We start from the raw sequence: 27991 nt of genomic DNA on the forward strand, positions 1-27991 counted from the left end.
TTTCGCATTATTTTAATCTTGATGTTTCGGGTTGCCATTTAGCGAAAATACCGCAAAGTATCTATACTAATATATAAATCTAGTGGTTTTTACAGATGTTCCGTTATAACTACTGAACCATACATCCGATTGACTTGAAACTTGGTATCCATGTAGAAAATACATGTACTTAATAGATAGGCTAATATTTATATAACTGTTGGACTCCATACACCAGTTGCGGAGGCGTTAATGATGAGAATCTTTGTGGGGGTGAGAAATAATAAAATGAATTTTAAATGCCCAGCGAAGCGGACGGGTACAGCTAGTCTTTCATATAGTTATTGAACGGCTTCAGTATAGATGAATTGAAATGAATTGAATAGAAGATTACCATTTCTGGTTTCTACAAACTAAATAGGTGTCTATAAAAGACCTAGTTCTTTCTTTCTTTTTTTTCTTTTTTTTTAACGAACCTCGACCCATCAAGTCATAGAGTGAATGCTTGCCACCCATCCTTGATGCATAAAGTCGGAATCAACATTGCATCGTATGACTATGATCCCTTCAAACTGAAATTCATCACCACTTCGCGACAGGACGTTGGTAGAGGCTTACAATACGCTCCACCACCAATATTCATATTTCGTATTTTTTTAGGTTTTGATTTTAATTACACGATAATATTCGATAACCCAGAAAGTCATTTTTAAATGCGTATCTTCTTAAACTATGGTACCCGCCTGCGAAATTAAAAGACCGGCATAATCCAATCACTTGACAAGAGTAAACCGTGCGTGTTTTTTTTTTTTTCATTGCTTAGATGGGTGGACGAGCTCACAACCCACCTGGTGTTAAGTGGTTACTGGAGCCCATAGACATCTACAATGTAAATGCGCCACACACCTTGAGATATAAGTTCTAAGGTCTCAGTATAGTTACAACGGCTACCCCACCCTTCAAACCGAAACGCATTACTGCTTCACGGCAGAAACAGGCGGGGTGGTGGTACCTACCCGTGCGGACTCACAAGAGGCCCTACCACCAGTGTCTTTTAAACTGCGGCAACTTCAGCTGGTATTTTTAACTATTGTCACCTAATTTAAAATTATTGTATTTTAATACGCTTTTATTAGCTTCAGACGTATGTATGTTTGTAACGGAATCTTTGAACACGATTTTGACCCCCTTCAAAACGTCGGATTAACTCGAAATTTGGTATACTAATTACATTTACTAACTTAAATTGTGTTGGCGCCCTCAAGTTTGAGGAACAATTTTATTACGCTCTAAGTATATTTAGGACTCTGAATAAATCGCTCTGAAATCTACAAATTTGAAAGTTTATTACTTCAACTACCCATAGACATACCCTATTAAGTTTCTCGCCGGATCTTCTCAGTGGGTCGCGTTTCCGATCCGGTGGTAGATTCTGCGAAGCACTGCTCTTGCTAGGGCCAGTGTTAGCAACCTACATGTTAGGGTGAAGTTGAAATATCCTCTCAAGGCTATCAGCATAAGTAGGAGAAAAAAAAACCTCAAGTTTAAGAAACTACCTATTGATGATGATTTGTTTTAAGTAATGTGTTTAAATTCAGTATTTTAAACAGTCATTAGATGTCTTTTTCAGGTTTTCAATTGTTTTTGATGACTTTTTTTTACCTTGATAGATAACACCATATCTTGAAACCATATTACAGAGCATCTTGATTCAATATTATTTCTTGACGAGATGAACAGATAAGATTTCAAATAACGTGTTATTAGGCGGCCTACACTTAAAAATGAGGTCACACTCTCAGTTTCGTTAATACAACATCCATCCTATTCTCCGAAACAACATGAGCTCCTTTCAAAATGCATGGAAAGTTTCCGTTTTCTTTTTCAATTTTCACCAGCTGTTGTTTTAGAGTAACATTTTTTATAGTACTTAACTGATTCTTGGTTATTTTGGATAAGGTCGTGTTGATTCCTTCAAATATTGTATTGGGCGAAAACATTTTTTGTATTATATAAATAAAAAATTGCCGTAAATCTATTTGGTTGTTCTGTTTGTATCTTTTTTTATTTATTTCTTTATTGCTTTTTTATTTAGGTGGACGAGCTCACAGCCCACCTGGTGTTATGTGGAGCCCATAGACATGATGAGACGTAAATGCGCCACCCATCTTGAGAAAAAAGTTCTAAGGTCTCAGTATAGTTACAACGGCTACCCCACCCTTCAAATCGAAACGCATTACTGCTTCACGGCAGAAGTAAGCGGGGTGGTGGTACCTACCCGTGCGGACTCACAAGAGGTCTTACCACCAGTATTTGTCTGGTTTTGATATCATTAAGCACATAATAATTTACAACAAATTGAAAACAGTTTCCTGCTATTTCTAGTACTATTTTCATACTACTATAATACTTTAAATTATACCTACCATTTTTTCTGTACGCCGAAAATTTTTTTAACGTTTTTGGACCTATCACAATATCAATAAAAGCAGGATATAATTGGTTCAAGCGTTTTCAGTACAGGAAATTTGATGTCAAAGATTATGTTCGTTCTCATCGACTTCATAAGCCTAAAAACAAATTACCATTTTTGAGAAAGTAAAGCAAAATCGGTATTTTGGTAATTAGTAGGTATATAGCTGAATAACCAGAGGCTGAAAAAGTGTATTAACTAAAAGAAAGTGCAATTTAAAAAGATCATGGTCAAACGGAAGTCAAGTTCCACGGACTATAGCAAAATCTGTTTTAAATAAATATTGAGAAAGGTTGGCCAGTGCATGCATCCACCATATATCCATGGCGCATGCATGAATATGACACTGTCTAAAATATTTGTCGCCGTCTTTTATCTATATTTTTCTCTATTAATATTCAAATTTTACCTATAAAGTTTCGAAAACGATAGCAGCGAATGTAATAAACCTAATTAGATACAAAAGGTCTAATGCATAAAAGTTTCACCCGATTCCTATATTAAATGAATTAAACGAATATAATGTAATGCTAGTGTTAGCAACTCCTAAACACTGTTCAGCTATTTTTAGGAGTAACTTTCGTTAGATACTTGACCGCTGAATGCTAGAACAATATACCTCCACTGAAAAATACCTAATAAATGAAAAGCAAAAAGCATATATTTTATTTAGCTGTATATAAATCTGTTATTCAAGTCCTTATTTCAATAAAAATATAGTTATTTTTTTGTGCTTGTAATAGTTTTATTGTTTCAATAAAAATGTACATAAATGACACATGTGCTACCATCTATTGTCCGGTACATACATTACCAATTTTTAATGAAAAATAATCTTTAATTATCAAAGCTTTCAATCTATTTTGTTTAACCTTAGTTTATCCTCAAATGACGTTATTATTGGATTTATTCAAACGAATACACATCTACATTCGTCTATATTTTTAAGCACTCTGCATACATACAACATAACTGTCAGTTTGGTAAATTTTTTGGCGGGAACGTGAGAAGCGAAGTTGTGTGAATTGTTTTATTTTGCTCATTTAGTCTTTCTTCGGGTTTAAACATATAAAAACAGTGATTTATTAACAGTTTAGCGTCTGTGAAAGTGCAAAAATGTAGAAAAATAAAACAAAGCCGTTGGTTGTAGCTTCTCGGGTTCTTCCAAAAAGTCAGCTGGAATGTTCTCAGTAAATAACCACCATTTTACTGAGGTTTTATTTTATCCCATCTCATCTCGTTTAATTAAATTTAATTCCAATTGATTAAAGTCTCAAATATTTCATTTCGCTTTAAATCATTTTTCATGCAATAACAGAACTTAATAAGAAAAAACAAAACTTGGCTCAAAGGTCTTGTTACCAGGCTAGAAAATCATTTTAAGTTATTACCATAAAGTTATGGAGGGTAGAGGTAAGGAAAACCGTCTGTTTGTGTGTGAAAAAGTGTCCGTTAAAATCTGCTAAATGAGGGTGGCGCTACAGTAGCAACTGCGTAAATTTAAAAAAAGGCGCTGAAAGTTATTAGAATAAGATAGAAAAATAAAAAAGGACGAGAGAACTGTAAGCACTACAAAATCACAAAAAATATTTTATTTAAAGCTAATAAGAAGATGCAATCGATGTCTCCACATTTTACCACAGCAATAATTTTAGGTTATATTGACGAAATTAGTTTGGACTACGTAAACATGTGAGGCCTTGTATATTACACTGTCACTAACTACGCTAGTCATTAAATAATTAAATTTCCTAACTCAACATACTTTAATCAGTTAACAACTGCTCAATTCATATCATACCCTGTGCCTATGCTAGCGCCATGCAAGGAGAACCGTCTCATTTGGGAGAAGCTTGAAAAAGTGTCCCACTTTCAGTACTAAATAAATAATAGTCTAATAACTATCAGCGCCCTTTTTAAAATTTACCTGGTTGCTACTGTAGCACCACCCTTATTAGCAGATTTTAACGGACACTTTTCACACACACAGAGACGGTTCTCCTTGCCTATACCCTCCAGAGTTCTTAGAAAAAAAAAAAATTATTATATGACATTGGGCTCATTGAATTTGGCCCCCTTTTTTGATTTCCAGATTTTTTTTAATTTTTATTATTTGTTCGTCGTTTGTTCGTTAACGTTCGAATGTAAATTGTTCGTTCGTCTTTTATTTATTTATAATTAATTAAACAAATGATCACCCTTAAGTTGGCCCTCTTACTAGATATCTTTATTTTTATCGCTCAGATTAATTAATTATAATCAATTATCGTTTGTTCGACGACCATTGGTGATTGTTCGATCATAAAAACAATTACATTCCCAATTATTAATTATTTTATATCTAATAAGCAAAACATGACCTCACCCCTACATTGCGCATGCGCCGGTTTTGTCAGTTAGCTCGCAATGGCCGTATTTACTAGCGTTTTGTTAACAAGTGCGTTTATACTGTCTAATTATTTTTTATGTAGATCAAAAAAATATTTAAAACTTCAATAATACTTCAACAAAAAAAATGTCAGTGAAGACGGCCAATTAGTCGGTAAAGTACGATTAGCACGGTTTTAGTAAATTCAGTTATTTTTAATGATATTGAATATTATTAATTTAATTATTTTTTTTATTGCCCTTGTAGGCAGATGAGCATACGGCCCACCTGATGCTGAGTGGTTACCGTCGCCCATGGACTTCAGCAATGCCAGCGGCAGAGCCATGCCGCTGCCTACCGCTAAAGGTGACACATACTCAGGTTTTTTTTTAAATAAAATCCTGTTTATAGAGTATATATATATATTCTAAGTTTATTCTTCCATATTAAATGAATTTCTACTAAATGTCCCTGCAATATATTATTATTTCTTGAACTTATAAATAATTATCATTTCAACAAAAATAGTTTTTTTGTGCATTACCTTTACATTTTTTGAACTACATAATAAAGGACAAAGCCCATTTTCTATGGGCGTTTGGGCCCCTAAAAAAAGTTGTCGCGTCATGATGGTTTTAACTTATTTTGATAGACAAAGAAATATCGTTTCATATTCAGAAAACTATTTTTATATTCTCACCCAGGTTTAAGAGAAATCTATTTTTTTCTGCAACTAACATTAAGTTGTTATTAATTTTTCGAAATCAATAATCGCTTTCATCATTATTTACAGTATTAAATAAGTTAATTGTGGTTAATGTTGCTAGAAATAAGCCCTTACGTACATTTGATTATTATTATATCCTCATAATAATAATAAAATGAAATGAAAATCCGGAAGCCAGCAACGATATTGTTGTTGTTGTTTTTAAATTCGCCAATAAGCAGGCAAAGAGCGTAGCCTATACAGCCTAGTCTGTCGTAGTTATATTTTTTTATGTCAATAAAAAGCTTATTGCTTTTTGGGAGTTTTAACGTCAACACGATGAATAGCTCATTGAGTGAGCATGAATTTCCGCAGACTTTTTATCTTGAAAAAAAAAACCAGTCACTGCTATGTTAGCCACAGTTTTATTCCAACGCCTCAATAATCGTGAACAACGATTATTGACATTTAATACACTAAACAACGCCCAATTTATATATTATACATCACAATAAACTATTAAAAAAACATTAAAATAAAACTTCAAGTGACGCTTCACTCAGGTTGCTGCCAAAACTCTCTGATCATATTATTATATAACTAGCGACCCGCCCTCGCTTCGCTTCGGAAACATTAAAACACAAATGAAACAAAAAAAAAATAAAAAAAAAATTTAAAAAAGTAGCCTATGTTCCTCAGGGACAATGTCGGCTTCTAATGGAAAAAGAATTTTTCAAATCGGTCCAGTAGTTTCGGAGCCTATTCGAAACAAACAAACAAACAAATCTTTCCTCTTTATAATATTAGTATAGAAGTATAGATAAGAATAGAGTAATGGCAGGCCATTGAGATTTTTACTAATGGAATCATTAATATCTAAAAATATTAAATAAAATAACTCATGGTTTTAAGTAATAATTATTATTACAATATATAAATATTGAATTGAACAAAAATAAACTAAAAAGTCTGTGAAATATAACCATTAGTTATTTTTTTTATTTGTTGTTCAAGTCACAGACAACTCTCGTTTGGCAGCATATAAGTTTACTATAAGGCTGTATGGGCTAAGCCCTTTGCCTATTGACGAATTTAAAAACTATGGCACTAAGTTTTGGGATGTTATCAAATAAGTAATTTATTTTTTTGTAAAACAATGCCAGGGAGAAAGAAATGTTGATACATAAACTAAACAACGTAAAAAAATAAGGCATAGTTTTTCAAGTACAAATAGTTTTGACATAAAGTTGGCCCACTTTTGGGCATTGTCCTTTAGGAATTATTAATTTTATTATAAAATACAAGTATCATCATTAACTCCTATTGCATGGTAATTAATAGTATAATTTTAACACGAAAGTTCTACTCCTAAAATATTCTTAGAAATCACTGAAATTTCTATATGCTTGTTAATATTCGATATCATTAAAAATAACTGAATTTACTAAAACCGCGCTAATCGTATTTAAACGACTAATTGGCCGTCTTCACTGCCATTTTTTTTGTTGAAGTATTGTTGTAGTTTTCAATATTTTTTTGATCTACATAAGAAATAATTAGACAGTATAAACGCACTTGTTAACAAAACGCTAGTAAATACGGCCATTGCGAGCTGACTGACAAAACCGGCGCATGCGCAATGTAGGGGTGAGGTCATGTTTTGCTTATTAGATATAAAACAATTAATAATTGGGAATGTAATAATAATAATAATAAGGATCTACATAACCGAGAGATATACAACCTTAGGGAATATTTCCTTAAGATGAACGTGAATATGTATCGGGATGTCGTTGCAGTCGATAAGGGGCTAACTCCGCTATCCTTAGCTAACGGGAATTGGAAGAGGCTGAAGGTAGAGGGTATTTCAGATCGCATAACCGTATGGAGGAGCAAGGAGTTACACGGTAGGTTCTACCGGGCTCTCACAGGGCCTGATGTAGACCAATTAGCTTCCGTGGCCTGGTTACGATTCAGTAACCTCTTTGGGGAAACTGAAGGTTTTATCTTTGCAATTATGGACGAAGTTATCATGACGAACAACTACCGGAAATATATACTAAAGGATGGGACGGTCGACATTTGTCGGGCATGCCACCGTCCGGGAGAGTCTATTAGACATATTGTTTCTGGCTGTTCTCGGTTTGCTAACGGCGAGTACTTGCATAGACATAACCAAGTGGCTAGGATTATCCATCAACAACTTGCTCTGAAATATGGTTTTCTTGATTCTGCTGTACCTTATTACCAATACCAACCTCAACCAGTTCTTGATAATGGTCATGTTACGCTCTACTGGGACCGATCTATTATCACGGATAGGTATATTGTTGCCAATAAACCTGATATTGTGATAATAGATCGATCTGCGCGTCGAGCAGTGTTGGTTGATGTCACCATTCCTCATGACGAGAACCTCGTGAAGGCAGAAAAGGACAAATTAATAAAATATTTAGACCTGGCCCACGAGACTACCGCCATGTGGCATGTTGATTCAACCATCATTGTTCCAATAGTTGTATCGGTACACGGCTTGATAGCGAAAAGTTTCGATCAACATCTTAAGAAACTTTCGTTATCCAGCTGGGTTAAGGGCCTAATACAGAAAGCAGTTATCCTCGATACTGCACGCATTGTGAGGAGGTTTCTCACTCTGGAGTCCTAACCACTGGTGGCTTGTGTCGTAGACACCGCCATCAGCAGCAATCTATTTTTATATAGTGTTTTTTAAAAATTGTATTTTTAATATATTTTTTAAAAAATATTATGTAATTAATAAGATTTTAAATAAATATAAATAAATAATAATAATATAACTCTTTATTTATATAACACCTTTATATGTACAGAGTAAACTAATAAAACAAAAGTCGGTGATATAAATCGGCGGCCTTATCGCTGAAAGCGATCTCTTCCAGGCAACCTTGCAGGGAGAGGAATAAGTTAACTGGACGGTGCTATATCTTAATAAACTTACATAAAAATATATACTTAAATACACATGTGAAAAATAAATACCATATAAGATAAACTTACATACGATTAAATACAAATAAATATTAAAAATATTGTAATTGTTTTTATGATCGAACAATCACCAATGGTCGTCGAACAAACGATAATTGATTATAATTAATTAATCTGAGCGATAAAAATAAAGATATCTAGTAAGAGGGCCAACTTAAGGGTGATCATTTGTTTAATTAATTATAAATAAATAAAATAAAAAAAGACGAACAAACAATGTTTACATTCGAACATTAACGAACAAACGACGGACAAATAATTAAAAATTAAAAAAAAACTGAAAATCAAAAAAAGGGAGGCCAAGTTCTGTGAGCCATGACATTGATAGAAAGATTAATGTCACAGGCTAAATTTTGAGGCAATGCCTCTACTTCATCTGAGCAACTGATAATATCCTCACCTTGAAAAGCGGCGACATTTTCAATTCATTGATAATAACTACAATGCTTATTAACAAATCTACTTAAATTGATCTGTATTTTCTAAAAAAACATTACAAATTAATTCTTAATCAAAGCCTAGTCCATGAACCTCTGGCGGCGATCTGTCACTACTGTCAGGTAATTAGAAATTCATGTGTAATCTATGAAAACACGGGTAGTCTATGGATCGGAAGACGACAAAGCTGAAAGTTGAAACAATTGAAGATATAATAGGTACGCATAAACAAACACCAAATCAATCATTGTTTTGTGAAACTGCATTAAATTTACTGTAAAAAAAGATAAATTTAATAGAGTTACACATATATTTGCTTCAAATTTCAATAATAACTTACTACAAAACAGCAATCGTTGAAGAAAGGAATCGTGAAAAGGATGTCACGAAGTGGCGCTGCTTTAAATGAGATGTTGTACGCGAGCAAAAGAGATAGTTATATTGGTTGAATTTAGCTGTCAAAGCCATTATTACTTCGTACATACTTATCCCAATTTTATGAATCAAATATTGTTTTTGTACGACTATATGAGTGCTCCGTTTCATGATTGCTACCTGTACATATATGCTATAAACCAAAATTCATATATAATTTTATAGAAGGCATCCCATCGAAATACACCAAGTACAATAACATAGTTTATATACATTTCAATTACTACCCTTTCTGTAGTGTTTACTATTTTCCAATTTCAGATGTAAATGAGAATAACGATGTTTTATCGTGAAAAATAAATATACTGTGTTGTGATATAAAAATAAATTATTTTGTTGGTGTAAAAAATATATTAAAGCTCCAATGATGAAAAGTACTTTGCCAAAAGACAAAATACCTGGCAAAATGAGGATCAGAGCTTTCCCTGTAAGTATTCTATTTTTGTAATTGATAATTCAAAAAAAAAATTGGTTCATTGAATTAATTGTCACTATTAATATGCTTATAATGTTCATTCCAACACAAGTAACAGTTTTGATGTTCAACTTTCAAACCTATTTGTTTTATTAGATAGTAATAATTTAATTCCCTATCATCACCATCACCTTGATGCTTTAAACATACAGGTCAGACACTGATCATAATTGAAGAAGAATTACTTTTCTTATCGAACATGTCATTGTGTGAATGTGTATTTTCTGTTTTTCACACAATTATCATTTACGATCACTCCTAAAGGATAATTGTTAATTATAATTAAATGATAATTAAGTCACCTAAAACTTTATGAATGAAAATATTTGTAAAACATATTATGCTAATACATAAGCTTGGTTGGTTTCAAAACATGGTACCTTATTTAAAGATAATGAGTAAAGTATAAAGATCATATTCATTTTAAAGTCCCTTAGAGATAAGACAATTCATTATATTATTTTTTTCTACCCAAAATTTAATATCATATTTTATTTTACTGTGTGAAGTACAGTTCCTACTCTACAGTTCAAATTGGTAATTTTTATGCAAAAAATATATTTTGTAGTTAAATAGTTATTAATTCAAATATAGGGAATCTGGTTCTTTTTTGGAATATAAAATTTCATAAGTAATCATTTTTGGGAAATGTATAATATGAAGATATTTAGCAATATTATTTTTCTTTAAAATGTAACCAAATTCTTAAACTCTTTGTATTTTTATTATTTTCATTTCCATTAAATGTGTCAGATTACTATTTTGACATAAGAGTGACATAAAAATAAATGAAATTATTTTCTACAGATTTATACATTTTTAGATTATTGATAAATTATTTTTGTAAAATGTTTTCATCTGTGTTTTAAAATGTTTATAAATAAAAATCAAAATGATTAGAAAATTTAAAGTTTGGAACTTCTCAGAGCCTTACTACCAAATGTATCCAGACACTTGGGTCTGTTTTTATTAATTTAATTATTTTTAATCTGGTTTTTCATTCCTTCGTAGATAGTTTTTGCTTTTTTGCATATCAGTAATGGTTGAATATAGAATAAAACAATAATAAATATGATAATGGAAACTTTAATTTCATGTCTCGTGGTGAATGGTGAATTTCTGGTTTAGATATCTTTTGGCTTTGGTACCCATTTAATATCAGGTAGGCTGTGAGCTTATTCTCTGATTAACAGCAAGAAATGAAAACAAGCTTTTAAATTTTAGTTAATTGTATTTAAATTCACTAAGTCAAGTGCTGTAATGCCATTATATTGTTTGTGTAATTCAGAAATCAACTAGTGTGCTTAAATTAATTTTTGAAACTATCCAAGTCTAAGGATATAAGCAGCCTGAAATTCCTTGTCTTCCTTTGTGTGTTGGTAATTTATGCACATCATATTAAATGAAAAAAGATAATGCCTTAAAATTTAATCTTGTATAATACTGTCAGAAAAATCTTATCTTAATATAAAACTTGCATTAAACATTGTATGTCAATTATTTTAATTATATATTTATAGTTTAGTAGTTGTAGAATAAATTAATGTAGGTATGTCTAGTTTTTTGGATTCACTAAAAAAACTATAACAGATGTTAACATTCTTCAGTTTTACTATCTTCTAATGGGGAAAACTTAACATCTTAAATCTACACTCTACAAATAAGGTTTAAGATAACATTATTTATTGATGATATATCTAGTGACTGTGTGCATATGTGTCTGCAGACATATCTCATGTTTTGTCCCATACAAAAATTTATATTAATGAAATTTTCCTTAAAGATAAGAAAGAAATAGTAGCAAATAAATAAATATAATACAAATTGAGCATTTTGTTGTAAGAAGAATAATTTAAAAAGAATTCCTAAATGTTTATTTATTGACTGACTTACATTACAAATGAAATATATTATAAATCAAAAAATAAAACATTTTCAGATGACTATGGATGAGAAGTATGTGGAGCGTATATGGAGCTTGTTAAAGAATGCCATACAAGAAATACAAAAGAAAAACAACTCTGGACTATCATTTGAAGAGCTTTACCGTAATGCATATACAATGGTACTGCACAAACATGGAGAAAGACTATACACTGGCCTCAAGGAAGTAGTCACTCAACATCTTGAAACTAAGGTTTATTTTTACTCCTTTTGGATTTATTACTTTGAGGCTACTCTAATTTCACTAATTAATGGGATTTTCAATTTCTCAGGTCCGAGAAGATGTATTGCATTCATTACACAATGGTTTCTTACAAACTCTCAACAATGCATGGACTGACCATCAAACCAGCATGGTCATGATAAGAGATATTTTGATGTATATGGACAGAGTTTTTGTTCAACAAAATGAAGTTGACAATGTCTACAATCTTGGGCTCATTATCTTCCGAGATCAAGTAATAATCTAAAACTACTTCTTAATTTGTAATTCAAATGGTTATAATAATTATTATTTTTACTTGTTGAGGATTGAATATGCGAAATGCTTTCTCATATATTTTTATTGTTTTATTACAGGTTGTTCGTTATGGATGCATTCGAGATCATCTTCGTCAGACACTGCTAGAGCTAGTTGCTCGTGAACGTCGCGGCGAAGTTGTGGATCGTCTGGCGATTCGAAACGCCTGTCAGATGCTCATGGTTCTCGGTATCAACTCCCGAGCTGTTTATGAAGAAGACTTTGAAAAACCTTTCCTGCATCAGTCATCTGAATTTTATAGAGTATGTAGACTTAATCGGTATCAATTTACAAAAAAAAATCAATTAATTTTGGGAAACCATAGTTTCAAAAAGATTATTAAAATTAAACTATATTTAAGAAATATCCATAAACGTTATTGATATCAAGCTGCGCATATCGGTAAATACAAGCTTGCTATTACTAAATGACTTAAGTGCTCTATTTTTTCTTGTAAAGTTGGCCCCTTGTCTTCTCTTGTCATTAAAACAGAACACAGAAAATGCCTCTATGCCATAGAGACTTGAGAACTTTCCCTTTATTGGGTTATTTTATATCAGTAAACAAGTAGTACCAAGCCTTCCTTCCAAACCATCTTAACATTGAGTTGCTACTAGATCCAATGTTCCGTTGATAAATTGAAAATTTGGGTGGAAATAATAAAATATCGTTTTTCTTTAATTAAAATTAAACAGTCTGTTGTTCTGGCACATTAGATGGAATCTCAGAAGTTCCTGGCGGAGAACAGCGCGGCCGTGTACATCAACCGCGTGGAGGCCCGCATCTCTGAGGAGGCGGAGCGCGCGCGGCACTACCTGGACGAGTCCACCGAGCCGCGGGTTGTCTCCGTACTCGAGCACGAACTCATCGAGCGACACATGAAGACTATTGTCGAGGTAAACGCTCTTGTACAATCGATTATTCTATTATAAGACTTTTTTTGGCTCGAACGCGTGGAGTGAAGTTGTGTGTATTGTTTTATTTTGTCAATTTAGTGTTTCTAAAGGTTTAAATATGTAATAACGGTGGCTTATTAACTGCCGGGATCCCCCAAAATTGCACTGAAAAAATATCAGTAAATGAATTTACTGAGATTATATCATCCCAGTTGATTAATGTCTCACATTAATCATCTTCATTTCATTTCATTTCATTTTACTCCATCTTATAATTTTTCATAAAAATAAGAATATACATTATAATAAGACATGACTTAAAGGTCTTAGTTATCAGGTCATAAAATCACTTAAAAAAAAAAAGAAGATATTAAGCCTTCGTCAAACAGAACGCGTACTTAGCGCCGCGTTTTAACATCGCGCTCTTTTCCTTTCACACAAATTGACTAGATGGGTCCAACGCTCCTTGAGGCAACGCATTCGCCAAATCATAGTGCCTTTCGATAGCAATGTGAAAATTTAAAAGTATTAAGATGTCGAGTGATTCAAATGTGGCATTGTATAAGCATGGGCATTTTCTAACTATTTCTCTCAATTTTTCGGGCATTATCTAGTATTTTTATACACATTCACTCGGACGCTAAAATAAAATTTGTAAAAAATTACGCCTGACGTCAAAGCGTCCTAACGCCGCGACAGAGCGTTGCGTACTTATAGCGCTGGGGCTCTGTTTGACGGTATGTTACCATAGTAGTACAACACATCTCGGCGTCATAGCGCGCCGTCGGTTTAGCGCTCTGACGCGTGCTAATTACGCGTTCTGTTTGACGAAGCCTTTACAGTTATCGATATTCATTACGCAATAGTGAAGACAGTAAGGATTCGGTTCTTTGTGTTCAGATGGAGAACTCTGGCGTGGTGCACATGTTGACGCACACGCGCACGTCGGAGCTGGGCTGCGTGTACAAGCTGCTGTCGCGCGTCGGGGAGGGGCTGCGCACGGTGGCCGACGCCGTGTCCGCGCACCTCCGCGAGCAGGGCCGCGCGCTCGTCACCGACACGCTGCACAACACCAACGCCATCGCATACGTTCAGGTGCGTACGTACGGACACGACAAAACAGGATATATATCGACGCTTGAAAGGCGAACGTGACTAAACGACAATAACTGCTTTATACATAAATGATAGGCAATAACCATATTCGATGCGCAAAATATATATATATTTCTAGGTCTATTAAAATCATTTCAATCCTACAGCTACTAGCTAGATTTGTTAAAATAAATTTTGTTTTCAGGTGTTTCAACTTTAAATTAGTCTACTGTAAAGTTCACGAATTGTCGCTTACTCACGTTTGCCTTTCAAGCGTCGATATAGTTTTAAAATCGTATTTCAAAAATAAATACCCGAAACAAATTATTTAATACCCCTCTTTAACTGCGAAAACTGCCATAATATGTTTAAGTATACTCAATCTGTAGCTGTTGTTATGCACACATGAAAAAGTTCTGTTTATTCAATTATATGTAATAGACTGATTAACTAGAGGTTATTTCAATTCTTCCAGAACCTTCTTGATCTAAAGGACCGATTTGACCATTTCCTACAAAATTCATTCAACAACGATAAAATATTCAAGCACATGATCACGTCAGACTTCGAATACTTCCTTAACTTGAATAATAAGTCACCGGAATTCTTGTCATTGTTCATTGATGGAAAATTAAAGAAAGGCGAAAAGGGGGTAAGTATTAAAATAACATTTCACAAATTCTGTTCACGAATCTAGTTCCGCAATTCTACAACATGCGTTCTCTATTACAGATGAGCGAACAGGAAATCGAAGCTGTGCTGGATAAAACAATGGTACTATTCCGATTTTTACAAGAGAAGGACGTTTTCGAACGTTATTATAAACAGCATCTAGCGAAACGGCTCTTACTCAATAAGTCTGTCTCTGATGACAGTGAAAAGAACATGATCTCCAAACTTAAGGTCAGTATTCTATAATGTACGATATTTTATATCATCTTAGAACTTTGATAATAAATAAGTATTTTGTAACATACGAAATGGAACAGAGTGTATTGAAAGTGTGCATCGGTTGGTATCACTGCCCTTCCTATTTTACCGCGATTCAATCATGCGTTCAAGTTTGATAATTTCTCGAGAAAATTAGAGCCTAAATATCATACAAATGCACTCATATTTGCTACGAAAATTTGTGCTGCCTGATTATTTAGAATTAAACTACTAGACACACTATACTACATTTTGTACCTATATATGGTGTTAGTTTTTTAATCAAACATAACTAATTAATTTTGAAGTTACTCCATACAATGAATATCATTATCATTTAACCAGAACGAAGGGTTATTGAGGGATGTGGAACTCCGCGACTATCACTGCATTATCGGTGACTTTTCGCAAATTGAAAACTAGAACAGTGACCGTTAACACATCACAATAACACGACCCGTTCTATTGTGCCTGTTTAAATTTGCAAAATTCTTTACCATATGGATATATTCGTTTGTGAGTCCAAGTATTTTTTCAATGTATTTCAAGTAAGTTTTAAACGTAGAACTTGCTTAAAGTCTTCTGTGGGACTTCTAATTGTGATTTGCTTTAAAATATTTAAAAGGAAAATGTAAAGAATTTTGCAGATGTAAATGTAAACAGACTTTAAGCAGGTGATTGTAAAAAAAAGGTAGAATAGTTAATAGAAATAAATCCTAATGAGTAATAATAAGTTCCTACTTTTTTTCAAAGATATTCATAAAGTAGATGTTTATTGTCGAGCAAAAGATAAAAACTATTTAATTAGTATACAGAAAACAGACAACTATGGTCCGACGAGTTTATAAAAAAAGACAGCTAATATTTATCTATCACACAATTGTGTTGTATTTTTAATTTGTATATCTTAAACTGTATCCTTAGGTGTTCACCTAATTTTTCTAAATAACCTTAATACTTTTCTTTCGTCGACGTTGGGAAGTCGATGTGCTGTAATCCCGCCCGGAACAACATCACCAGCCTGTCTGCTTCTGCCGTAAAGCAATCGTAAATTCCTAATTAACACACTAGGACAAGGGACCGTTCTTCCTCCATTCATATTGTGGTGTCGTGTGACGCCCGCACGTTGGGAGCATCAAACGAAATCGTCGACTCATATGCTTGTCGTATTTAATAAACCCTTTCTTTGTTTCGTTTTAGACTGAGTGTGGTTGTCAGTTCACATCAAAATTAGAGGGTATGTTCAAGGATATGACCGTCTCTAACACCATCATGGATGAATTTAAGGAACACGTGCTCTCTAGTGGGGTAAGTTTATTTACCTACATAATCTGTTCGAATCGTTTGGAACCTCTGGGTCTGCGGAGGGACTTCGGTTCCCTCTGTATTTTGTACCGTATGTTCCATAGGGAGTGCTCTGAGGAATTGTTCGAGATGATACCGGCATCTCGTTTTTACCATCGCACCGCCCGCCACCGGAGTAGAGTTCATCCATACTACCTGGAGCCACTGCGGTCATCCACAGTGCGTTTCCAGAGGTCTTTTTTGCCACGTACCATCCGGCTATGGAATGAGCTCCCCTCCACGGTATTTCCCGAGCGCTATGACATGTCCTTCTTCAAACGAGGCTTGTGGAGAGTATTAAGCGGTAGGCAGCGCCTTGGCTCTGCCCCTGGCATTGCTGAAGTCCATGGGCGACGGTAACCAGTGTTGGACTCCCTAATAATAATGACAATAAATAATAATGTTAATTTTAAATGCCCAGCGAAGCGGGCGAGTACGGCTAGTACTATATAAAAATAAGACATTTTCGTCGTTAAACACTTATGCATGTAAAGAACAGTGCGCATTCACAGCTGAACTTGTACGGAGTGGATCTGTCCGTCCGAGTGCTCACGACCGGCTTCTGGCCGACGCAGAGCGCGACGCCGAAGTGCAACATACCGGCCGCGCCCAGGAACGCGTTCGAAGTCTTCAGAAGGTCAGTACAGGCATTCCTCTCAACTCAATAGGAAACCAAATTTTACAAAACGCGGCTGATCGCAACTCACCACGTGTGACGTCATTCAGGGCCATCGCAAGCCACGGACTAACCATGGAATAAATCTGATTCAGTTCTTCAGCATTACTCACTTTTCTGGTTGGTGTGTAAAATGTATCAATAGAAAAAAATTAAATTATAAGTATAACTTTGTCTATGATCTCACATAGAGGGAGGCAATATTACATAAACGAATCTCTAGCACAATACTATCAACAAATAGCATGAGGCGCCGGTAATGAAATGGGTGTATTTCATGTTTGGCGACGGTGTACCGTGGCAGGTTTTCGCTAGTCTATATTATACAAGGAATTGCTGTTCGTTAGTCTCGCTAAAACTCGCGAACGGCTGGACAGATTTAGCTAATTTTGGTCTTCAATTATTCGTGGAAGTCCAGAGAAGGTTTAAAAGGTGAATAAATATGAAAATGCTCGGAATTATATAAAAAAGGATGCGTGTACTTATGTACGCGCGTAAGAAGTTATACTTTATTTTTATTAAATTCATTCCTTTTTTTTTATTTAAATTTAATCAATTTGAAAAAAAATCGATTAAACAACATCCTCAAACACGCATATTGGACATCCCTATTCTTGACATCGTATAAATTCGGTAATTCTCGGTACGGTTCGGAAAGTTCACCTGCGGCTATATTCAGACTCGCCAAGTTACGTCGGTCGTATTGTAATGAGCGATTTAGTGGGCAACTTCATTCTGTTAATTTTGTGTCACGGTGCGCGCGCATCGTAAAATTTCACTCTCATCAATTTTTCATAACGCGCCTAAAGAAGTATAACTTCAAAAAGAAACAATTTTGTTTTTCCTTTGATGTGTCCCTTGTCGGACGGATTCCTTTTGTTTTTTTTTTTATGTTTTTTTTATACAAAAGTGTAGGTCTTTTATTCATCGATTGAGGCACTACGAAGTCTGCCGGGTCAGCTAGTAAATTCATAAATATATGAAGGACTTCTAGACGCAGTTACGAATGTTCGGGAGAAGCATTAACTTTCTCTGCTTGCTTTGCAGCTTCTACTTGGCGAAGCACTCCGGGCGGCAGCTGTCCCTGCAGCCGCAGCTGGGCAGCGCGGACCTGCACGCCACGTTCGGCGCCGCGCCCGCCTCCCCGCCCGCGCCCGCCGCGCCGCGCCGCCACATCATACAGGTCTCCACCTTCCAGATGTGCGTCTTGCTGCTCTTCAACCAGCGCGACCGTCTCACCTACGAGGTCAGTTTTCGACCTTCGGTTCCAGATTTTTAATACATACAATCTATACTAATATATAAATCTACAGTGGTTTTTACGGATGTTCCGTTATAACGACTGAACCATGCATCCGATTGACTTGAAATTTGGTATCTATGTAGGAAATACGTGTACTTAATGGATAGGCTAATATTTCTATGAGTGTTGGACTCCCTACACCAGTTGCGGGGGCGTTAATGATGAGTATCTTTTTGGGGGTGAGAAATAATAATGTTAATTTTAAATGCCCAGCGAAGCTGACGGGTACAGCTAGTGTTAGTATAAACATAGATATTAATATAAATAGAGGGTAACATGAGAAGGAGGGCTATTAAAAGACTGGGATGGGCTGTGTGAAAGGGTATATGCGAGAGAAGGGTGTAAGTGCAGAGGTGACGTATGATAGCCCTAATTGAAAAAAAGAGGAATGCAGCGCCGACCCCACATATTGGGTTATGGACAAAAACACTATGTTAATATATACAAACAAAAGAAAAAAATGTACTTAACCATTTTGTCTTTGCCGATTTGTATACAAATGTTGGGTCTGTTTCTAAGTTTTTATATGAACTTTAGGTTCCTAACGTCGGAACTACCTTTTGATTGAATCTCAACCTATAGACTACAAATTATATAGATTAATCATTGAAAAAAAAAATATTCTAAAGATGAACACACAGACTTCTCTAGTTTATTATAGTCAATATAATTATAATTTGCTATAGGCATATATGACTTATGCTTTTAAAAATGAAATATACTCTGCCTTTTACAAACTTCTACAACTAACCAAACTGATTGCAGGAATTACTCAATGAGACTGATATACCGGAAAAGGATTTAGTCCGCGCGCTTCAATCGTTGGCCATGGGCAAGCCGACCCAACGAATTCTCATCAAACATCCTAAAACTAAAGAAATTGAGCCCTCACATCAGTTTTACGTCAATGATGCCTTCACATCTAAGTTACATAGGTAATTTTTAATATTTAAACACGTTCCATGGATTAATAACAAAGGGCCTCTATGCAAATATATTGCAATACTTAATTAAAATTTGCGCTCGTCTCTCTGGTCCATTTGTAGATCCATTGGTACTTAAAATGTCGAACGTATTAGTAGATAATAACAAATGTACCTGGCCTTCCCGGTTCATCTCACTTATCAAGATAAACTGTTGTGTTAATCTGAGTATCTTGGTGCGAAATTTCATCAATTTGGATTTTGGATTACATTTACATTTGGATATGGATGGACACATTTTGGATTTTTTTTATTTATTGCTTAAATGGGTGGACGAGCTCACAGCCCACCTGATGTTAAGTGGTTACTGGAGCCCATAGACATCTACAACGTAGACGCGCCACCCACCTTGAGATACAAGTTCTAAAGTCTCAGTATAGTTACAACGGCTACCCCACCCTTCAAACCGAAACGCATTACTGCTTCACGGCAGAAATAAGCAGGGCGGTGGTACCTATCCGCGCGGACTCACAAGAGGCCCTACCACCAGTAATTACGCAAATTATAATTTTGCGGGTTTGATTTTTATTACACGATGTTATTCCTTCACCGTGGAAGTCAATCGTGAACATTTGTTGAGTACGTATTTCATTAGAAAAATTGGTACCCGCCTGCGGGATTCGAACACCGGTGCATCGCTTCAACACGAATGCACCGGACGTCTTATCCTTTAGGCCACGACGACTTCAAATCAATAGCCCATAGACATCTACAACGTAAATGCGCCACCCACCTTGAGATATAAGTTCTAAGGTCTCAAGTATAGTTACAACGGCTGCCCCACCCTTCAAACCGAAACGCATTACTGCTTCACGGCAAAAATAGGCAGGGTGGTGGTACCTACCCGTGCGGACTCACAAGAGGTCCTACCACCAGATAGAGTAACAAACGTCCAAACATAAAACTTTTTTAATATTAGTATAGGTTTTTTTTTCTACCTCTTCTGATAGGCTTGAGAAGCTATTTCAGCTTCACCCTAGCGTATAGGTGAGCTCTCGGGACTCAAACCGGAAGGGATGCTAACACTGGTCCTAGCAAATGCAGTGCTTCCCAGAATCTACCACCGGATAATTATTTGTTCTTGACATATTTTTTTGCAGAGTTAAGATACAAACGGTAGCCGCGAAGGGAGAGTCGGAGCCGGAACGGCGCGAGACCCGCAACAAGGTGGACGAGGACCGCAAGCACGAGATCGAAGCGGCCATCGTGCGCATCATGAAAGCCAGGAAGAAAATGGCAGTACGTACTACTGTAGTTTCTGTTTATTGCGTATATTGTTGTATAACGACTGACATAGTTCACACTGGAAAACACAATTCCTTCGCAATAGGCATGACGGCGATAGGTACCTACCACTTCGATAAAGCGACACGACATGAGAATCAATTGAAGTTTTGTTAAACATCTACAACTGTTTAAATAATAATTTGCTTTTTAAACTAATTTTCATAACAACATTAAAGAGAACTAGATTTATGCTGCGAGTATCGTCAGCAGTAAAAATGAATTTCTAAACGTCACATCCCTAGTCATGTGGTACTGACAGATGTCAACGTCATACAGGCAACTGCCACCTGCACCATGATACAGCGCACATAGCGATCTCTTGTTTCTTTTTTACATTTTTAAGGATGAGCCTTCAGGTAGGATTGCTGGTAGGACTTCTTGTGAGTCCGCGCGGGTAGGTACCACCACCCTGCCTATTTCTATCGTGAAGCAGTAATGCGTTTCGGTTTGAAGGGCGGGGCAGCCGTTGTGACTATACTGAGATCTTAGAACTTATAAGGTGGGTGCCGTATTTACATTGTAGATGTCTATGGGCTCCAGTAACCACTTAACACCAGGTGGGTTGTGAGCTCGTCCACCCATCTAAGCAATTAAAAAGAAAATGTAATAGTTACTTGTTCATGGATATCCACTTATTGGAATAAATAATGTGAACTTATATTTACATATAAATATTGTGAGACCACATTTTGGACCTCACGTTTCGAGATGCTTCTAGAATTATGCTCTTGTACAATAAATAAGAGAGTATGTAAGAGTGTTGTAATGAGCGCGTGTCGTCGTCAGCACACGCTGCTGGTGGCGGAGGTGACGGAGCAGCTGCGCGTGCGCTTCCTGCCGTCGCCGGTCGTCATCAAGAAGCGCATCGAGGGACTCATCGAGCGGGAGTACCTCGCGCGCACGCCCGACGACCGCAAGGTGTACAACTACGTCGCATAGGTGAGACACTCTCCGTTCGAGCGACTTTCCGTTACTGTGAGAATAATAATATTACTGAAACCTTTCCTCGAATGCTCATTTATATAAAGGAATTATTGTAAATACCTGTGTAACTAAAACCTCGAATGATGTACTGCGACAGTGGCGGTGTCGCGAGCGAGCTACGTTGATTAAAAATATGTTTTGTAATCGCTATGTTTTATTGTGTTCTCCGACCTCGTAAACGTCGCGGTGCGATCGCCCGGACGAGCGGCGGCTCCTTGAACGGGTTTTATTTTCAGGCCCGCACCGTTCGAGATCGATTGAGTCCTCCTCGCGCCAATGTCGAGTTAGAAGTGATAGAATTAACAAAAGTATTTAAATTATTTCAAATAAAAATTATAAGTTAATGAAAAGTTATTTTATTTGTGAAACATAGAAAACATAAATAAAATAGTAAATCGATGGAAATATTTACACAATGTAAGCTTGAAGCTTTAGAACGATACGGATAGAAGAAGTTTTCAGGCAAATGTATGTTCAAACGTGGTCCGTGTGCATACTCGAACGCCGCCGGTTTGGTTACATCTATAAAACTTACATCTAAAGTTACCAAAGTCGAAACAGAATCCTCAATGAAACTTATATTCTTTCTTGTGACTTCAATTGAAGCATATATTATTCTATTACTTCGCTCCTCGTTTATGGTAATACAAGTGAATTGAAAAAAAAATCTCGTCGCCAAATTGTAACACTGCAATTTTTTTGTTTTTTTATCATACTCACCGTAAACTATAGACGAGTCAATCGTGTTCGTATTCAAATTAATCCAATCTTCGTCTTTTAAGCTTTCGGGATTTCCGAGGGGCGATACAAATATTTTGCCAACCAAATTTAAAGCTTTGGTTAAGTTGTTTTGAATATACCTACAACTTTTAGCATCCGTTACGTCTATGAAGTATTTATGCTCGTGTCTACATTTTAGCCTCTTGTTATATCCGAAAACTATTTGATTATCTGTTTTGTTATTGTAAACGCATTTCCCTTGTACATTTCCAGGGAGCGAGAAAGACTTAAATGCTTTTGCCTCTATTGGATCATCGTAGAAATCATCAGTGCGATTTCCTTCTGCGTATGAGACTAATAAAGGTCGACCGTCCACATATCCTGGAGTTCCACTTAAGCGTGTAACATTGTCCAGTGAGCGATTGGACATGACAAACTTCACGTTGACTATCTGAGTGAAAAACGGTAGAACGATCGACATATTTTGTACGTAAAACTTAAGTGTCGAATTCGTAATTTTCGAATCGTAATAGTTGAATATGTAATCAAGTTCCAAAACGAGGTTTGTGCAAAAATTCTCTACGCACTTTGGTTCGTGAACGTGCTCGTCGTAAAGGGAACAGGATTGTTCGTTGCACGCTAATACAGTCCAGTTAGCGCAGTGAAGGGTAGAACAATTCTGTAATAAAAAAAGTTATCTTCGTTAATGTTTTAAAGTAAACTAGCGACCCACCCTCGCTTCGCTTCGGAAACTGTAATTTATTATTGATTTCTCCACTATTTAATGGATGTTATGATACATAGAAACCTTCCTCTTCAATCACTATCATCCAAAAAAAACGCATCAAAATCCGTTGCGTAGTTTTAAACATTTAAGCATACCTACCTACATAGGGATATAGGGACAGAGAAAGCGACTTTGTTTTATACTGTGTAGTGATAAAATTGAATGTCGCCAAAAACGCCAGGAGCAAACAGGATTGAATTATTTGTCCTCAAAATTGCCTTAACAAGTAATTATGTTAGTTTAGAATGATTTTTCAAGTTGACCATGTCTCAATGGTCTTAAATCATTAATTATATCAAAATTGAGATTTTTTTTAAGACAAAGATAAATTATATTTTTAATGACAATAAAGTGAAAATTAGTATCTACTATAAATTACCTACCAAGGTAATTGGTGGAGGGAGTATTTGGAGCCCACTGGGAATGATACCATCTTCTTATGTTCTGCAGCGAAGCAGTCAATCGTTTCAGTTTGATGAATGAATTTTATATAAAACTACAAAGACTTTGGTCTCTTATCTCAAGGTGGCCTGCTACATGCACTTTGTGAGCCCTATAAACTCCTACTAACACTAGTTGGGTAAGGATAACACGCTTCAGCATACTCGTGTCAAACAATGCGACTATGACAGTATTCCACATGCAAATACTAATTTTATTAAGGAAACACGATATTATTATAGCAAGGCACACAGGTAGGTACCTCCTTGCTGCAATTTTCATAGCGATAAAATACGGCACGTCCTATGAAATGATTAGGCAATACTTCACTAAATAAATAAACTTTCCACATTCAACGGCCTCCAGCTAAAAAAATCTGTTATGGTTATGGATTCCGGAAACACATACGAGACAAGAGTAAGTCTAGGTGGTACAGACGATACAGAAGAAGAACAGAAAGAAGAAGAAGAAGAAGAAATACAGAAGAGTAAGTCTAGGTGGTACAGACGATACAGAAGTATAGATGGTACAGAAGATACAGACTTATCACTACAACCAGGAATCGAAACCGGACACTGGTGCCGTAGTCGGGATTACTAACACGAACTATTTGACCAGTAACATAATACACGAAATTTTTTCACTAATCTGTACCGATCATTCAAAGAGATCAACAAACTGGTACCTAAAAATACTTACCAATATTGTACTATTCATTGTAGAATTCAAGACACTAATAATTGAAGTCACTTCAGAAATTCTCTTAACATTAAACATCTCAATATCACTAAGTTTCACATTACATTTAATCTTCTCATTATTCAAAAATCTAATTGGTTTTCTGTTTGTGCAGAAATTGTTAATATTTGCATATGGTAAATCTGCAAAAATGAAACAATGGGTCTTAATACAAATATTCGTCATATATAGGCAGATTGTTCAAAAAGTGCAGATATCCATCTCCATAATAACAAAACTTACTAATTTATATAGTATTGTGCTACAACTAAATAAACTATATTTTTACCTAAATGGAAAATATCTCCGTTTTTTAAAATCCACAAATAATCTCCCTTAGCATAAGGTTTCCTTTGAAAATCTCGTGAAATGTTTGGTATATTAATAGATATCCATTTAAAATATTGACCAACTTCCTGTAATTGCGGCTGAAAACATTTAAATTAGTTAGGTACCTATCAGACTTGCTGTGAATTTAAATTAATACAAAGCTTCTTAAATAAAATTACTTACTTTGTACTGTGCAACCTTTCGTTTTTCTGGCAAGTTCGTTTGCACTACGCAGAATAGGTTATCAATGAATTTACCAAAATAGTTATGAAACAGATACAAGCTACAACTTTTGCTGTTAGGCCCATTTTGTGGAACTACCTTTGAACAATTAAATAATTGTTTTTCTTCTTCTGAACAGTCTCCATCACAACAACAATTAACATCGCATACCTTGTACTAAAAGTAAATTAATATTTTAATTTCCATCTGTTATTAATTCATTCATCGATTGGAATATAAAATTAATAAAACATTAACCTACCAAAAAATTACATAAACAGTTTTTATTGCTTGACTCTTTTGCATAGTCATTGGGTTTGTTTGTTGTTTGATTCTTGATTTCAAATATAGTTAACTCTGTAACTATCTCAGATTCAGTGCTTGTGAAAAATGTTTCTGTAGTAGAAATATTGTATATTGAACTATTTTCATCATAAAATACGTCCAATATTGTGTTTAAATTATCTGTGGTTGTAAATGTGAAGTCTGGTATAGAATCATTATAGAATATTATCTTCTTTGGTAGCACATTATATGGCTCAGCTGTGCGATAGTATAGAGCATGGGGCTTATCAGGAATGTATTGCAGTTTCTCTTTGGTTTGTTTATTCGGAGTAGATACATCAGGATCTATATGTTTACTATCTAATTGTGTTTTGCCTTGAATATAATCCATCACACAAAACTGTATTAAGACCGATAGTAATGTAAATGCAAAGTAAGTGATAATTCTCATTGTCCTTATTTATATTCAACTCCAAATTTGCTGAAGTTTCTTAATACAATATCAACGTTTAATTTGATAATACCTTTGGATCGAGTTTTCAACTTAAATCTAAAATCATATGTTTTTATTAATATTACATATCATTAAAATTGTTTTCATACATATTTTTTCATAACATTTGACAATCTTGATTAAAAATGATCATTACAATAATTATATTATTAAGTTCTCTATAATGTACCTATCATTTCCTAAGCTAATAATATCCAGATTTAAAAGCTGATGAGATCCTCCAATAAAATATTCCTTAAGTCTATCAGTCAGTGTAGTTGCAGCTGGAATCCAGGAGGGAATTTCAAGATTATGCAAGCCAGGTACTGCAGGAATATTACAATGAGCATATCCTACAACCCATGACCTACCAATGGAATCTACACAGCTAACCTGGAGAACTAGTTTAGGCCAACCTGAAATTATCCATTTTAAATATTAATATCTATTTACTTAAGTAATTTAATTTAATAAAAATGGTATCAATAGTTTTAAAATAACCTTGTATTCCTCTTGAAAGATAATGTATGTCAATTGAGTGTGACCATGCAACTGATTGTAACTCATCAGGTTCTGCCGCAACAGTCTGCCCTTCTGATGCACCAGATATTACAGTCCAGTTACATCCTTTAAATTAATATTAAGTACCTATGTAATGATTTATATCAAATAACATAAAATTTACTAACGTTTGTATTAAGTCAAAATCTAATGCATTTGCAATTTGAATTTACAAACTAGAATCATCAAAACACTAATTTCACTCACCAGCTTGGAAAGAATATCGACAGAATAAAGAGTAGTTTTCTGGAAAGTATGTCGTGCCTTGAATTTCTCCTAGAATATGCAGTTCTGCCATCAGACTGTTTTAGTATAATTTCACGTTAATAATAAGTCATACTATTTGTTTTACATCATCAAGGAAAAAAAACCGTTCTAAAAAGATATTATTCTTAATCTTTTGGATAAACGCTACGGTACCTAGTGAAATACCAAAAAGTTGTTATGGCATATGTAATCAGACTCGTTGCCATAGCAACCACAGATAATCGACAACACTATTACGTAGGTATTAGGTATTCTTAACAAGTGTCAATTCAATCACGAAAAAATCTACGCTCTGTGCATCACAGACATTTTTTCAATGTAGATGTTTATCTAACTTAGTTTTCAGATAAGTTTCTCTGTCTAGATTTTTAGCCTAGAAAATGCAAGTATCTGTTAGCTTGCTAATTACGTTGTTTGTTAATATATTAATAAAATAAACAAAGGTAACACGTTATTAAAGTTGCCAAATGTGTAACGTGATCTGTATATTTTTTTGAGATTAGTACGTTATTGATACTGAGAATAGTTTTTAGTTAACATTTTTTTATCCTGCCCTACTATAAAGATTTGTGTTGTGTTTAAACTAATCCACAAATGAAGGATATTAACAGATATGAATAGGTATTTGATAGTTCTCGAAAGTGAATGCAAATTAAACTTCACTTTAGCGGGGGCGTAAGAAGGGGAGAAATTATGGGAATTATATTTTTTTTTATATATTGCTTCTACAGGTTTAATCATATTATGATGATAGTTATTTATGAAGCATTTAGCATCGGTCAAAGTGCAAAACTGTTGGAAAATTAATGTTGCCTTAGCAGGACTAACCCTATTTAAGTAAAACATTGAAAATAAGTAAATAAACAAATACTTAGGCGTCACCCTCGACAGTAGGATGACATTCCGCCCCCACATCAAGACGGTACGCGACCGTGCCGCCTTCATTCTAGGACGTCTCTACCCGATGATATGTAGGCGAAGTAAAATGTCCCTTAGAAATAAGGTGACACTCTACAAAACTTGCATACGCCCCGTCATGACCTATGCAAGTGTAGTGTTCGCTCACGCGGCCCGCATACACTTAAAATCATTTCAAATAATCCAATCCCGTTTTTGCAGGATAGCCGTCGGAGCCCCGTGGTTCGTCAGGAATGTCGACCTCCATGACGACCTGGACTTAGAGTCCATCAGTAAGTATCTGCAGTCGGCGTCCATGCGTTACTTCGATAAAGCGGCACGACACGAGAACCCTCTCATCGTGGCCGCCGGTAACTACATTCCCGA

General features: G+C 35.1%; 2 protein-coding genes across 7 annotated transcripts; one reads left to right on the forward strand and one right to left on the reverse strand.

The window, feature by feature from the left end:
• The first annotated feature begins 9058 nt into the window (after positions 1-9058).
• LOC101746317 (cullin-3-A) lies at positions 9059-22213 on the forward strand. Of its 5 annotated transcripts, none has more exons than XM_038010579.2 (16): positions 9059-9209; positions 9688-9853; positions 11841-12038; positions 12118-12303; positions 12425-12628; positions 13082-13261; positions 14162-14356; positions 14832-15008; positions 15089-15259; positions 16487-16594; positions 17143-17267; positions 18354-18552; positions 19375-19544; positions 20693-20831; positions 21666-21818; positions 22100-22213. In XM_038010579.2, exons 2-15 carry the CDS (start codon positions 9791-9793, stop codon positions 21816-21818), a joined length of 2268 nt encoding a protein of 755 aa, XP_037866507.1. In that variant the 5' UTR covers positions 9059-9209; positions 9688-9790; the 3' UTR covers positions 22100-22213. The 5 variants fall into 5 exon arrangements, with proteins under 5 accessions (XP_037866507.1, XP_037866508.1, XP_062524212.1 ...); XM_038010580.2 differs by having other exon boundaries at positions 9203-9616; XM_062668228.1 differs by having other exon boundaries at positions 9208-9406.
• LOC101746456 (B9 domain-containing protein 2) lies at positions 21666-26962 on the reverse strand. 2 transcript variants are annotated; one of them, XM_004933622.5, is made up of 6 exons: positions 26070-26211; positions 25364-25936; positions 25063-25278; positions 24839-24977; positions 24511-24692; positions 21666-23262 (listed from the first exon to the last, which is right to left on the reverse strand). In XM_004933622.5, the coding sequence occupies exons 2-6, from the start codon at positions 25835-25837 to the stop codon at positions 22204-22206; spliced, it is 2070 nt and encodes a 689-aa protein (XP_004933679.2). In that variant the 5' UTR covers positions 25838-25936; positions 26070-26211; the 3' UTR covers positions 21666-22203. The 2 variants fall into 2 exon arrangements, with proteins under 2 accessions (XP_004933679.2, XP_004933676.1); XM_004933619.5 differs by lacking the exons at positions 21666-23262; positions 24511-24692; positions 24839-24977; positions 25063-25278 and adding exons at positions 26381-26506; positions 26648-26962 and having other exon boundaries at positions 25691-25936; positions 26070-26295.
• Between the last annotated feature and the right edge of the window lie 1029 nt (positions 26963-27991).

The sequence above is a fragment of the Bombyx mori genome, chromosome 4 (assembly GCF_030269925.1).
Source record: "Bombyx mori chromosome 4, ASM3026992v2".
NCBI classification, from domain to species: Eukaryota; Metazoa; Arthropoda; class Insecta; order Lepidoptera; family Bombycidae; genus Bombyx; species Bombyx mori.

Excerpts from the sequence above, each read along its gene's own strand:
- LOC101746317 (XM_038010578.2), top strand. The coding sequence starts at position 10,794 with ATGATTAGAAAATTTAAAGTTTGGAACTTCTCAGAGCCTTACTACCAA. Across the intron at positions 12,629-13,081 it reads AGTCATCTGAATTTTATAGA|ATGGAATCTCAGAAGTTCCT; the intron begins GTATGTAGACTT and ends CTGGCACATTAG. Across the intron at positions 14,357-14,831 it reads ACGCCATCGCATACGTTCAG|AACCTTCTTGATCTAAAGGA; the intron begins GTGCGTACGTAC and ends CAATTCTTCCAG.
- LOC101746456 (XM_004933622.5), bottom strand. The coding sequence starts at position 25,837 with ATGAGAATTATCACTTACTTTGCATTTACATTACTATCGGTCTTAATA. Across the intron at positions 25,279-25,363 it reads ACTGTTTATGTAATTTTTTG|TACAAGGTATGCGATGTTAA; the intron begins GTAGGTTAATGT and ends ATTTACTTTTAG. Across the intron at positions 24,978-25,062 it reads GAAAGGTTGCACAGTACAAA|CCGCAATTACAGGAAGTTGG; the intron begins GTAAGTAATTTT and ends AAATGTTTTCAG.